At 25.9% G+C, this 16239-nt stretch overlaps 2 protein-coding genes across 2 annotated transcripts; both read right to left on the reverse strand.

Moving 5' to 3' along the window:
- Positions 1-987: 987 nt before the first annotated feature.
- On the reverse strand, positions 988-10230 carry LOC409769. The gene is made up of 9 exons (XM_393262.7): positions 9899-10230; positions 7535-8015; positions 6065-6287; positions 3679-3815; positions 3052-3273; positions 2780-2962; positions 2591-2707; positions 2047-2248; positions 988-1701 (listed from the first exon to the last, which is right to left on the reverse strand). Exons 2-9 carry the CDS (start codon positions 7661-7663, stop codon positions 1634-1636), a joined length of 1281 nt encoding a protein of 426 aa, XP_393262.1. The 5' UTR covers positions 7664-8015; positions 9899-10230; the 3' UTR covers positions 988-1633.
- On the reverse strand, positions 7759-16062 carry LOC113218925. Its single transcript, XM_026442141.1, has 3 exons — positions 15627-16062; positions 15318-15505; positions 7759-8241 (listed from the first exon to the last, which is right to left on the reverse strand). The coding sequence occupies exons 1-3, from the start codon at positions 15734-15736 to the stop codon at positions 8162-8164; spliced, it is 378 nt and encodes a 125-aa protein (XP_026297926.1). The 5' UTR covers positions 15737-16062; the 3' UTR covers positions 7759-8161.
- Positions 16063-16239: the final 177 nt, after the last annotated feature.

A 16239-nucleotide genomic window follows, 5' to 3' on the forward strand; every position in this document is an offset into this window, starting at 1 on the left:
ATGAACTTTTTTTTGTTTATGAATACATTATTTCTCGTTCTTCACTAGAATGGACAAACACTCGTTTAAATATACATGTTATATTCGCAATCGCTACAGTCCACTCGATGACTATGCGAGAATGATTATATAACATTCAAACGAAGAAAAGTCGAAAATTAACATATATCGACTTTTAGATAAAGAAAATTAGATTATAGCGTATTTAAAATTATAATAATTCTAATTACGAATCGTTTATGAATTACAATATATTTGTGTCGATTTACAGAGTAAACCATTAAATTTCTACACATAAATGAACGTATATTAAGAAATACGTTCAAAATAAGTATAGACGTTAAAACATTAAATATGTAGATTAAAAGATGAAATTATCAAGGTCATTTTAAAGTCATACATGTTCATCTATATAATCTTTTTTTACAACTAATATTATTATATTTTATTTTACACAAAAAATATATTGTATATCATTTAAAAAAACTCTAAATGACCTTGAAATATTCTTAATACATCTACTTATTTGAAAAATATTTTAACATCTTTTGCAACTTTCTTTTATAGATAAAATTCAAAATGATAAAAATGGTTACTCTGTATAACAAATAAACAAATATGAAAGTATAACATTGCTATTTTGTAATACTTTCTGTTAATTTTAATATAAAATTCTACAAAATGTATTTTGCTTATCTAATGAAATTTTTAGTGCAATATGGACAAATTTCCATCGCACTTTTATATTTGAACACTGTACATTATGTTACACTAAAAAAATGAATAATCTATGAATAATGAAAAAAAAAACTGATCACTAATGTGTAGAATTTTTGCAATCGTTGAACTTTTCTAACATTTGGCAAAATTGATAGACTATGCTTCACTATAAATAGTAGAAGAGTAGAAAAATTTATTGCGATTACGTTAGTGGACATAATAGTGCGAATAAACGCTTCCTAAATTTTTTTCTTTTTTATTTGTTCATTTATATTTTTTAATGCAAGAACAAGTGTAAACACTCTTTGTACTTTTTCGATGGTATATCTGAATAAATTCAGATAGCCGCATACAGGCCATAGCATTTTCTAAAAATTGGCATTTATCATAATTGAAATATACTTTTAAATATCTTGATGATATTAGACGGTTCAACATATTTTATTGCTTGTTTATGAATAGCTTTTTCTAAATCATCTAAATCATGTTCAATTTTTAATGTTTTTCAATTTTTTTGATAATAGAATAATCCACTTAAAAATTCTTGCAAACTATTCTGTGCACAAATAGGGACAAAAAAAAGATCACATAATTCAGATCATAAATTTACCTCTTTATACCAAATGTCCCTTGCAATTGTTGTCATATTTTTTCAAATATTTGTAATTATTTAAGAAAAAAAACTTTTTCTTAAATAAATGCAAATGAAAAATTGAAGCGATACTTATGTAGAACATCAGTGTATACACGGGGAATTTCTCAACATACTTAATATATTTAATATTTACAAGATACACACGCACAATATCTCCTTGCGCTCTTCCCCGAAAAACAAAGTACATTTTTTTTTGCTATTTTACAAAGTAAAAGTTCGCCCATACATTCTCGCATTATAAATTTTTCTAGAAATACATTACGGGTTCATTCTTGAACGTTTCGATTTATCTGATGCAGCCTTTTTTATAGATGTTTCATCTAGGACTGTAAAATAAGAAAAAAAAAATTTGGCGCTTGTTTATTAATATTCAATACTTATTGAAATAATAATTATTAAGTGAAAATTTTTTGAAATATTTACAAAATTAAAATTATTATAATTTGAAAAATAAATTCATTCCTATATATATTATTTTACTATAAAAATAAAACTAAAATAATTTTTTTATTTGCAAATATCCAATAAATATGTAAATACATGAATAATACAAAAATGTTCTCATATACATGTTTAATAAAAAAGTCAAATATTTGTTATTTTGTTTGCACAATAGATCTTTAAATTTTAATTAAATAAACGAGTCAATATGGTTCAACGAATCGACTTACCTAAACGATGATCTTTTTCCGTAGTTGCGTCGTTACCAATTGACTCTTCGAAAGTTTTTGTTTTAATATCTAATCTTTGACTTTGGATATCCGGTATAGCAGCTAGCATCAAGTTTGTGGAATTTTTTAAACTATCGTAAGATTGCTCTAACTGTTTTACTTTTTCTCTAAGATCAATATTAGCTGTGAGAATTCCATTTACCTATAAAATTTATAATTAATTAGAAATTAATTTTTAGTGGAACTTATAATAATTTATAAAAAATAATGAAATTATCTTTGAAAAATAATTTCTATTAAAATTTCTAAAGAATTCTAAAAACATTTTAAAAAGCAATCACATAAAAAAAATTTATAAAAAATATTTAAATTATTTTTAAGTAATAACCTTCTATAAATATCAACATTTGAGAATTATATTATTTGATTTGAGAATTTCTGTTTGAAGATAATCTTTCATTATCTTTTGTAAGAATTATTAATAAATATAACCTTTAGAAATATTAAACAATTTTTTTTCTATTTATATGGAACATATACATACTTCATCGTTCAGTTTCATAACAGTAGTTAATATAGTAGTCTTCACACACTCTCTCTCCAAGGATATCACTTTCATGCTAACATTCTGTGTAGTCTCCTGAAGTAATACTAACGTTTCCTGCAAAACATTATTCCATCAAGGAATGTATATCATAACTTTTACTTATTATTTATTCTCAAATAAATTTACATGGTCTTTCTTCTGATCCTCCGCCACCCATTGTACCGATCTCGATAGCGTTTCATTTATGTTCATCAAATTATCAGATAAATGTACGATTGCCGCGTTCAACTGATCAGTCTTTATTTTTGTCTCATTTGTGGTCAGTATCTGAGGTTTTTGTGTAATATTTGACAAATCTGTAATCGTATTCTACAATACAAAAAAAAAAGAAATAATGTTTAGAATATTATTCTCTTGATATATTATAATATTATTTGATGAATAATTTGTTTATAAACCTTGATACTGGTAATATTTTGTTGCATAGTGGTTTGAACATCTTGTACCCTAGCATTAGATTCTTTAAGAGTTTTTACTGTGGCACGCAGATCTTCTATTTGGCTTCCAAAAGACATCACACTACTAGAAAGGGCTTTTAAATCTGTTGGCACGTTGATTAATGTTGGATCAGCTTTAAACCATTCTTCTACTCGATGCAAATCGCGTTGAATGACTGCTAACTGTAGATCAAATTTTAAAAAATGAAATTCTGTTTATAACATATATAACACACAATATAATAGTTTTAAATGAATCTTGAATCAATTTATAAATTTTTGTGTAAATTATCAATATAAATGTTATTTTAATTAATAATTACTCTAAAGAAATTAAGAATGAAAATATTTAATTATATTAATGAAAAAATCATTAATGAATTTTATTTTTTTTTTTAATTCCAATAGAATATATTATTTGATATATTACTTAATACTTGAATAATACTTGAATAATACTTAAAGATAATATAATAAAAAAAATAATATTCATTTTACTTAAATTAAAGAAATTAATGAAATTATTGATTCATAGATTTATGAATTGATACAATGGATAACTCTTCTGTTAAAAAACCATAAATTTACCTGCGTCGTAAAATTGTTGATTTGAAGCTTGAGATCTGATAAATGCGTGAAAATAGTGGTCTGATTGTTTTGAAGATCTCTCGACAGAGAGTGACATTTTTGCAGAGCGTCAGGAACACCTTCGCTACCAGCAATAACTGCAATGTAAATGATATTTCTTTTCTTTTTTTGTTCTCGAATAAAACATACATAAGCATATGTAATAATTTCATAATAATGTATAATCTTATCGAATATTTCATCATAAACAGATAACGATAAAATATTTTATAAAATTGATTAAGTTTTTGAGGATTAAAATAATTATCAATTTTATCCAATATTCGAGATATTATTGATTGATTTTTGTACATAAAGCACAAATTAATGATAAAATTCGAGCACAAAAATTTAAAATTCTAAATTTAAATTTTCATATATATTTCAACTCTAATTACAACAATTTAATATTAACTTAATAACCGGTATTCTTCTAACTTAATATTAATTTAAAATATTCCAAGATATTCCAATAAATATTCCAATAAATATTCCAAGAATTATAATAATTCATTTAATTGAAAAATAGTATCATATAATATCATATTCAATAATCAATTTTCTCAATTACATTGAAATTATCCTCAAAAACTCTATAGAACATATACAAATAGCTTGAACGATTTCCATCCAATAAATGACACCAAATAATCCAATATTTATCAATATATCGAACTGATAATCTTACTCCGTTACTAAACGTATTACTACAGCCATGATCACATATTATAAGATTACCTATCGTCGTGCTATCAAGCTGATCTTATAAACACGTACCAGTAACAAATTAAGGTAATCAGCTAAAAAAAAAAAAATTAAAAGTGATAAAAAGAAACACAAAAGAAGAAGAGGAAGAAGAAGAAGAAAGAAGTTACAAGGCGCGTTTTTATTCTGGAACTTGATTACGAATGAATCGATTTATGGAACATGTAAATAAAACACGATATGAGAAAAACAAAAAAAAAAAGAGATATTTAAAAAAATCGAAAAACATTATTGTATCTGATTATTGATCTTAAATGGAAAGAATTTGATTCAATTCATCTTTTTCCATCCAAGAGAATTATTTATTTTTTTCTCTAAAAGTTTGTTTTCTCTTCTATCGATTCTTTTAAAGACTCTAATACATTAAATATTAATTAAATATTATCGAATATCATAGATAACTTAAAAAAAATTTGAATTAAATTATTCAATTTTTAAACAATTGATTGTAATCCTCAGTTGGTATCGTTGGTATCGTAGGTTACCTTAATATTTCGAATTGGTTTTATTTGATTTTAATTTAGATATAATAATATTACATTTTTTTATACGACATATTTAAATTTCATACAGATGGAATTCTATACGTTTTTTTCACTACATAAAATACAAAATGAAAATAAAAATTTAATTCTTCTAATTCGCCGGTTATCTACAATCCATCAATACAAATTGAGGTCAATTTCTAGTCTATATTTCACATGATAAATCTATTATTGATAATGTTTGCCGCGTGTAAGATATATAGGATGTCTAATCTATTACAATATGAAGAAATCGAAAATAAATATTTAGAATACCATTCTTCTATATGAAACCTTAAAAATTTTAAAAATTGTAAAGTATTCGATAAAATACGAATTAATAATTAATTCGCAGAAGATTATTTTACATGCAAAAATAAATAAAAAATAAGATACGATTTTTTCTTCAAAGACTCGTCTTTTTTTTTTCTGACTAATTCTCCAAGATATCGAGTATTTAAATTAATCGAATAGTTTTAATTTGATTTCCGTACGAAAAATGAAAAAAGCAAACAAAAAATGTTACTTCGACTTATTTTTAAAATATTCATTCATAATTATTAATTAAATTCACATACGCTCGATAAATTTTTAAACTCGAAAACAAAGCTTCGAATAAAGAAGTTACGTTCCAAGTGTGTATTTTCGATTCATTCTCTTATATAAAATCATTCTTTTTCGAGCTGTGATCAATAGGACATCCTGTATATTATAAATATCCTATATATATACATAAATATTAAAAATATCCCATACTTAACACGCATTTAAAATTAGATTTAAATAATACTCGGACGGTCGACTCTTCCATCCGGTTTATCATTTTTCTCAAAATTACTTTTCCTTTACGCAATTTCAAAATTATTTTTTTCATGTATTATTCCATTTCCAAAGTGATGCAATGACATAGAATTTTGACGGAGAAACTAGCAGAAACGAGTTGAAAAAAAATGAAAGTCGGCAGTCGCTCTCTATCAGTCAACCGTCCGAGGATTGTGAAGTGAAATGGATTTTTAGAAGGGTCCCTTCCATCAACGTTTCCTAAAAGTGCAATATACCTTGGTCCAGTTCGGTCCGTAGAGCAGTGAGTTGCTGACGAACGTCGATGAACAGCCAAATTAAACTAGCGGTTGCTAATACAGAGGCACAAGCCAAAAAGGCACTACAAGCTTTAAAAAATCCGGGGCAAGCTCGACTTCGCCTGCCTCTGCATTTGCGGCCATTTCTAGTCGATATATTCCAGTATTCCGATCGTTCATCGCTGCTATCTGATAGTAACTCCTAAAAAGTTTACGGATGATCAATGCCGACCTGTCCCCTCCAATCCTTTTCCACTGGCTGTTTAGTTTCTTAAGAAATTTTCCTCGTCATTTTTTAAAATTACTCGAATTTTGGTTGTATTTCTCGTTCGATTTAATTTTTTCGATTTCTCTTTATTATTAATGGATTAAGTTATTCGAGAGGCGTAGAATTGTAGAATTGGTTTCTAATACATGAAATGTTTTTTCGCCTTTTAGAGTTGAAGTGGAAATATTTTCTCAATGGATTAACACGTTAAACGACGTTAATATTGTGAATTTGCTTTAATATCACATCATTTGTATATCACATCGATTTATTGATCTGTTGGATCTTGTAGTTATAGCATTTACGAGAAATAAATTTTCTATGTGATAATTTACGTTAAATATGTAATATGCTGAAATGATACTATTATCAGTAAAAATATAAAATTAAAAAATGAAGTAGTAAAGTAAAGATTTCCATGGTTTTATGATGTTTAACGTGTTAAGAAGAGAGATAAGAAGAGAAATATTTTTTGAGCCAATAAATATTGTCTAAATAAGATATTGAAAATAACGTTTGCGTAATTTTGTATCTATTAGAATCATGTTATAACAAATATTTTTTTATAAATTTCTGAAAGTTAAAAAAAGAAAATTTGAGAGAGAAAAAAAGAGAGAGAGTGAGAAATTAACAAGAAAGAAAAATGAAGCAAATTATCAATTAGATTTATTAGATACATTATTACCTCTATATCCATCCAATTTTAACTCGATTAATTTAATTTGATTTTAATTTGATTCTCTACAAACCTCTTACTATTTCTTCATCCAATTCTACTCGCTCAACATTTCATATATCACAACCTTATTAAATTATACTTTTCCAGTATCGTTAATTTCATCATAATACATGAAACAATACATATCTCTGTGTTTAAAAAATTTTAAATTCCCTCAAAATATTTTATCAATTCCCATCAACCATTTTTCTATTTATGATAAATCCCTGAGAGATATACGAGCAACGACACGTGCATAAAATTTTTCATTTCAATACCGTTCGCAAAAGAAATATATATCAATTACATAACATTGGAGCGATAGAAATTTCCTGAAGAATTTCTTACGTGTGTTATTCGAAAAGAAAAAAAAAAAAAGAAAAAAAAAAAGAAAAAGGAAAGAAAAAAGAAAGGAAAAAAAAAAAAAAGAACTTCTTCGTGGTCACGGTCAATCGATACGTACTTGAGAGCTACGTTTCCCGGAACTTCGGCGTGAGACAGTGTGCGGAGGCGCCAGGGCGTCGAGCTCCTTCCGTTTCTTCATCTTCTTCGTCGGTTGACGAAGCGGCACTGTCACCGCCACCGAGTCCATCTCAAGCAACACCGAGCCGCCTATCTTCGTTTCGTTTCACAGGCGTGCCTGTCCGCGCGTACAGGAACTCCCTTTCTTTTTTCCTCTTTCTTTTCTTTTCTTTTCTTTTCTTTTCTTTTTTTCTCTCTCACTCTCACTCTTTATCAACCCCTGCACAATGCACTCGCGTCGATAATCATTCGCACCACCAGTTCATTTCAATTTCCGAAATTCGGCCGCGTTTCCACTGTTCCGCCCGCGTGAACGCGACGATCTACGATTCACGGCCCCTCGATCACATCTTTCCGACTCTATCGTTCTATCCCCGTGAACAAAATATCTATTATACCGGTATATCGCGTGACTACTTCCTCTGAAAATCAATTGATCATTTGCACGTCAAAAGACATATTCTTTTCTCTTTAATATCGTTACATATCTTGACTCGGAGTTTACATAATTCGAATTTTAAAAGTAGGAAATTTTTCAATTGGCAATTATTGATCTGTCATCATTGGGTTATATCGTGATATCGTAATAGTTTGGGTTGATCTTCGTGTTATGACGTTCGATCATGGTCATCGTTGTGTAATTATTCACTGTAAGTGAATATGCTCGTAATATGATTTAGAGGATTAAAGGAATATTTCTTTTTTTTTTTTTTGAATCGATATTTTAGAGGAGAAATCAAGATATCAAGGTTTAATTAATTAATGTCGAAAATGGTATCAATAATTCGTTTCAAATAATGTAACACAAATCTATCTTAAATTGTTATTGTTTGGTATTCACCTATGACCTAATGGTATTAATTGAATAATACACATAGTAATTTTATTTACATTGATTATTTGCACGTTGAAGTTAGAATCGAGAGGATTCCATAAGTTTTAAGAGGATTCTGCAGTCTGAGCGAAATGAAAGAATCATTCCAGGTCACTAGAGAAGTGTCCCCACTCTTTGTTTGCCCTTCCACTATATTTCAGTCTATCTGTACACCAATATGTACAGATATGTACTTAAATATATAGAAGTTACTTTTCCAATGGTATTTAAAATTTCTAAGAATACTTATTTTAAACTTATTTTAAAATTAAACTGAAAATCTTATACTTAAAATTTAAAAGTGAAGAAACTTGAGATAATAATTTCGAACAATTTAAATGTTTAATATCTAAAAGATTTATATTTGCCTTCAATTTTCTAATTATAAGATATTCTTATTAAATTTTTCTCAATATTCGAATATATTCCAATAAATTCTTCAAAAACTCTTCTCTCTTTTGGAAAAATTTAATTTAAAAATATTTTCCACTTGTCGAAAAATCATCGAGCTCGAGAAAGAAAGTAAAGTGAATCGAGCTTGTAAAATCTGGCAAATTTCCTCTGCACGCTCTTGTATCGCGACATCGATCGATCGATCCCGACGATACAACAGCGAGTTCTTGAGCGAAAGAGATCGGGGGAACAAAAGCACGAGGAAGGCGACGGCAAACAAAACCTCACCTAGTTAAGAAAAACCAAAGGGACTACAAGAAAGGAGAAAGAAAAGAAAAAAAAAAAAAAGAAGAAAGGAAAAGGGAAAAATGAAAAGAAATGGGGACAGAGCACGATAAAGCGGTCACAATAATCGTGGCGATTTAAGTATATACGTATATTAGTCGAAGTTGTTCAAGGCAGTCGACTCGTTTAGATAAGAGAACTCGAACAAAGCAATCAAACGTATGCAAGTACACATTGTTGACAACTGTAATATCAGGAAAAATGATATTAACATCACAAATTTAAGTGTTAGTCAATCAAGTATGAAAGTATTTTATAATTCAAAGTGATATAAGATTGATTTGATTGATCTAAATTTTAAATTTTATGTTATTCTTTCTTTCTTTTTTATAGATCACTCTATCATTTTAAAAATAATCAATTTATCGTAGATCAGACTGGAGATGCTTATGTAAATTTATACTATTTTAAAAAAATAAAATCCTCTTTGGTGATTAAAAATTATAAATTTTACATATATATTTTCGTATCACGTAGTATTCATTATCAAATACTTTTTATAATAATATACTTTGCATTTTTTCATTTCGTATTCCACACATATTTGCACATTTACAATTTTTCAAAGATGCATAAACATCCACAGTCTTACTCTCATCTCATCAAACTAATTTCATCTCGCGGCCACTATTGCTTTAACAACGCTGTAATATACATATATATATATATATATATATATATATATATATCAACCTCTCCCAACTCCTCGACCCACGTCCGGCCTGCCGGAAGTCTTTCGCGAAACTTTAAAGGCGGAAAAAATTTACAATTTACAATTCGCAATCCGATCGATCCCTGATCGATATCTTCTCTTCGATCGAAGAATGACGTAACTGATAAACTTTAACACTATAAATCGTCGAACTTATTACGTCGTAATAATGGAATTACGAAACTCGCGATTGATCACAGCCACGGAGAAGAAGAGAAATACGAAGGGAGTGCGCGATGGAAAGAGAAGAAATGCGTTACGAAGCGAACTTCGCCGCAAAACGTTTCGTACTGGCGGACCTCTTATCATCCTCTGCCCGCCTTACCTGACAACGTTTGCAGGTAACACCCGTGCGAGTACACCGTCCATACGAATAAACATCGTTCACCAACTATATATTTGTACGAGTGTACGTTCACACAAGAGCAAATTGAGCACGCGTGATCATATATCTGAGAAGAACAATGCGGCGGATATGTGTTTGTCACTGGGTATTATACATATTTTATTGTTACGGAAGAGAAAGAGTTATCTCTTTTCTTTTTGTCTGCTCTTCTAATTCGATACGTGGAACATATGTGTTATGATCAATTCTCTGTGATTAATAATTTATGTGTATAATTTCGGTCACTAATCGAGTGTTTGAAATTCTGATTTAATAAAAAAAAAAAAAAATTTCTAATGAACAGTTTTCAATCGTTGAATCTCATCTATTTTGATTTTCATTGTGTTTTTGTAATGTTATTATTATTTTCAATCGTTCAAAAACGATTATTATTTAATAATATTTTAATTATGATTAAAAGTTATAATAAGAATAAGTTAATTATAAATTTAAGAAGTTAATACATAGTAGTAAGTATTTCATTATATAAAAATATATAAAAGTAAAAAAATATTATTATTTTATTCTGCTTATTTTATTGCAGAGTATATAATATTGCATGAAACATATATAGATATTTAAATATTTAAATTATATGGTTAAATAAGGAAGAACAATGAAAGAATGATAAATAAAACTCTAATAGATATAATTACAAGAAATTTCAAATCATGGAATAATTAATTTTGTTTAAAAAAAAAAATAAACATTCAATGGTGCAGTAATAAGCAAATTAAAAAATTTATAAAAAATATAAATTTAAAATTTATGTACAACGTTTCAAAATCAAATGATCTTTTTGATAATTGAAAAGAGAAACGTTTCATGCAATTAATAAAAAAAAACGTATCTTTTAATTAATGTTTCTGTTTACATAGAAAATCAGTGATTCATTAAAATTAATTAAATATTTAATAATATTTATCGCATCGATTAGTACTTAGAACAGAATGAAAAATTGGAAGATAAATATTTCAATTTTTCTCAAGAGAGGAATTGTAAAAATATTTTCACTTTATATCTGTTAACAAAGTATTAACAATAATTATCACTTTTGAATCGACTTAAAGAATTAATTAATTTTTATCAAGATAAAATGTTTTAATGAACATTAAAATAACATTATTAAAACAAAATTCTTTCACTAAAAAATATTTATCTATAAGTTGGATGATAAAATAAATGAACGAAATATATGCATGCTATATTTAGAATATTTTTGTCCAGAAATTGACTTCCGAAATGAAGATTAGAGAGTAATAAATATTCGATAAAAGTATTTTCAACTTTCTATAATATCATGTCATTTAAACATTAATTATATATTTATTATATTTTTAAGTATTTTTTATAATTTTATTAATTTTGTCAATACAGCAATCTATTTATAAATATTATTAATTCTTTTTTAATTTTTTTTTTTTTTTATATTCTTTTTTCATCAGACTGGAAAAAATGTTATTAATATCGTAGTAATTCTTTTTTTCGTTGCAAGAAATATTCATTAATATAAAATTAAAAATAAAAGAATATAAAATATAATAATAAATAAAAAAATTAAAAAAATTAAAAAATATAAACATATTAAAAATAAAATCTTGAAACAATAGATTAGATAGAAAAAAAGATATAAAAAATAAAACTTTGATATACTTGATTATAAGAAAAAATCTTTAGGATGAGAATGAAAAAATTCCATAAAAAGAGTTTTAAAATCTCAATTCATAAAAACATTTATGGGAATAAATTTCAATAAAAAAAAATTCAATAAAGAAAAATAAAATAAAACTTCGATGAAACTATTTGAATAAATCTTCATGTATAAATAATCTCATGATATTTTATAATTTCAACAAAATTATATCGACGATTCTTTTTTAAGAAAAAAAAATTAAATTCAAAAAGAAGAATTTTAAAAAATGGAATAACTATTTAGAAATGATCGAAAATCAAAATAGCTGATGTACTTGCAATTTCGTAGAATGGCTCTATAAATTTCTAGTTTCACGAAGGTCGAGCATATATACGACCTCTTTGTAACATGCAATGAATGACAAAAACATCGTCATTATGGTACTCGTGATTAGCAACGATCAACACTGTGATCCAATAATCATTTCCGTTTCAAATTACAATTTCACGAAAACATTACATTGAAATACAAATGGGAAATTAAATCGAATCGAATATTATTGCTTTTTGTTTTATTCGCAATCTTTTTTCTTTGTTCGTCAAAAAAGAATTCAACTTTTTGTAATATTGCGCAATTTTTCATAAATGTTATGATATCATATTTATAATAGAAATTTACAATAAGAATTATCGATCGAAGATTGAAAATGAAAATTAATTTAAGTATTAATTAAGTAAGAAGATTTTTCATGGTAATCTTTCATATCTTCTTTTTAATCTTTTTTAATTTGTTATTAATTGTTTTGAACAAGACATCTTCTTTAGAAAGCTATTTTTAGGAACATCTAATAAAAAAATAATTCGTGCAATTGATATAATACAATAAATAATTTTTTATATATTCTATTATAACACCTATATATAAACAACGTTATAAATTCGTTCCAAGAATCGATTTCCAAGAACCTGCAAATTTCTGTTTATTTTTAACGTTTATATCTTATCAATTCCAGGACAGTATCAAATGATTCATTACTTTGTTGAAAAGAATCTCCATAAAAATTTAAAAAAATAAAATAGCAATTTCGTATACCGTAATTTATTATTCTAAATAGTTCTAAATGATTGTCGTGCTATTATTATTAATTCATCGTTAATTTTATTGGCACGATTAACGTTTGTTAATAATTCAACAGTCTATTTGCACTTTTAAATTTCATGGCCATTAATACAAAATTCAATTAGTACAAAAGCGTAGACAATTTTATTTTGAATGACGCAATAATTTGTAAAGCATTAAATTTCGAAAGTTTATCGAGTTGAAATTACATTTATTATTACAATTTATATAATATAAATTTATAAATATTTGAAATCTCTTTGAATTTAAATTTATATTTTTTTCTAAATTTTAAAGTAAAATTTCAACATTGAAAACAATATATTGACTTATTTCTATAATTATACAAACTTTTTTTGCAAATAATCATAAAAAATATTAAATTCTTTTATCTTTTTTATAATTGAATCGAATTTTAGGGAAACAAAGTTACGTTGTATGTATTATTCGAACCAATTAACAAACTGTTTTATTTATCTTCATGAAAGATATAGTCAAATTATTATAAGTACACTTTTATGTTTTTACAAAGAAATGATAGTACAGAGAAATAATCGTTAATTGCATCATTTTATATTTCTAAATAAGTTAAAATTGGACGAAATGAAATAATTTAAAAGTATAATTAATAAAATTATAATTAATATTACCGTTCATTATCCTACACATTTATCATATACGCTGTGATCTGTTAGAATCGTGAGGCTACTTAAGCAAATTAACCCTCTTATATATACGCCCCTAAGGGATTGACACACGACTTTTTTTGTACGTCACTCTATTAGAGACACTTCTATGTGCTCGTTGAATAATTGGGAATCAATAGAAGAGGAATAAAACTATGCACACCTGTCGACCATTGAATGTTTTAAACGGCAAAGATCACGAACACTTGTACATGCGGAACTTGACCTATGTCTCGTATAAATTATAGATTCTGATCGATTTCCGAATTACAAATTGCACAATAGAAAAATGACAAATTGTTCAACTCACACGATTCGTAACTTAATGTACCGATAAGATGAATTGTGAATTAAGTAAATAACAAATATTATTTATCAAACGGAATTATCAGAGAAAACAAACAATATAATACGAAGCAAAGAGCATAGACAACGCCTCTGCTGCCATCGCGTACCACCCGCTCTGTGCGCAAAATATCGACTGACTGAGGGTTGGTACACGATCGTGTATAGTCTACTAGGGGTTCCTACGATAATAATTCAACAGTACATAGGGAATTTCGAATTGACACGGAAGCGGAAGTGAAAAAAAAAAAAACAGAAAAGAAAAAAAAAATAAAAAAAAATGCGCACATTTTTGTGATATAATGAATAGAAATGTTGCAAACGATAATGCAACAATAATCGTTCAGATTCACGAGATATCGATATATTGTTATCGTTAATATAAAATATTGAATTTCATGTCTATTATTTAAATTTTTTTTTAAATTTTAAAGAAAAATAAAATGAAGACTGTAACCAGAAAGAAAAAAAACGATAATAATAACAATGATGCTAATCAATATAGATAGATATTGACAAATCTTGGATTAATTGATTCATTAAATTGAATCAAAAAATATGTTAAAGTATATATTAAATAATGATAATTTTCAATTAAAGAATAATTTCATTAAAAATAAATAAAATGGAATAAAAATATAAAAATATTATTATTTATATCTTACAGTTTTCATATTTATTGTTTTGTTATGAATTCACATTAATTTATAATTATATAATAATCTAATAACAATTTACAAAATTGTTAAAAGAATGAAAATAGATATTCATATTTAAGATTATAAGTATAATATTCTTTATATTTACCTATATATTTTGAATTAATATTTTGAATTAATCACGTTACATTATATACATAATTTTGACATATATCTAATAAATATTTTATTGGCACAATTGTAATAATATAAAATTATAAATTAAAATCTTAAATTAAATTAAAATTTAAAATAATTATTAAGATTAAGAAACAGATAATCATTGATATGCAAATTACTAAAATGAGTAAAAATGAATATAACAAAATTCATAGATGTATGAAATAAATCATATTTACTAATATTATTATACAATTGCAAATTCAAATTCGTTTTAGAATTAGTTCCAGAATAAAAGCGGCATAAAGCAATTTTGACATCAATTACATTTTATATTAATATCATTTTAACAACATGATATAAATATTATATAATTGTACAATTATAAATATATAAATAATAATAAATATTTACCTGATTTTATAGATATATCCATTTTTTTAATTTCTCCATATAAAATAACAGCTAACCAAGATAGTGCTATCAACCAAAAGGTAATTAAAACACCTGCCATCCATAATGATATGATTCTCACATCAGACTTACTACATCCACAAGAATCGGTCTGTTTCATTTTAACTGTGCCACTTAGTCTATGTTTTCTATAACATAATATAAATTTTTTAAATAATTTAAATACTCTAAATTATTTAGATACTTTAAAATTTAAACTTAATTAAAATTTTAAATAATAATTTTAAAAATGCGCTCTTTTTCTTTTACCGTTTTATTTTTTTCTTCTTGGGTGTGAGGTCCAAATCTGACACATCAGAATCAGTGTCTGACAACAGATCAAGTAGATTTATCGTTTCTTTGTTATTCGAATTATTCATTATGATGAAAGAATCATAGCACGGGTCATAAAGTTAAAAGACGGAATCGTATTGACGGCCAGTTTGATAACATAACCTCTTTAATTGAAATGTCAGTCATTAAAAGATCTATTTTTATTAGTGATCTACTAATATTTGATCTAATTATTTCAACTACATATTACGTAACGAAATTTAAAATTACTTATAATTTTCACATATTATTGCTTTGATATAGCTACGATTGAAAGATACATCCCTTTATATCTTTTATAACCTAACCTGTATTCGTGCATTCTTACATAGCATGTTCATTTCGCATATTCTGACATCTGACGGAAAAATAAATAGATTGAGAAAAATACATTTGATGTGAACTAAAATAATTAAATTTATTCTATGAAATTAATTCTATTTTGTGAATGTTTTGTGAACGATCCGTCATCTTGACAGAATTCATGAATATTTATTAATTTAATTTTATCTCACGAACGGTGTAGTATATATAAATATATATTTATAAT

This window comes from Apis mellifera, linkage group LG8 (genome assembly GCF_003254395.2).
Source record: "Apis mellifera strain DH4 linkage group LG8, Amel_HAv3.1, whole genome shotgun sequence".
NCBI lineage: Eukaryota > Metazoa > Arthropoda > Insecta > Hymenoptera > Apidae > Apis > Apis mellifera.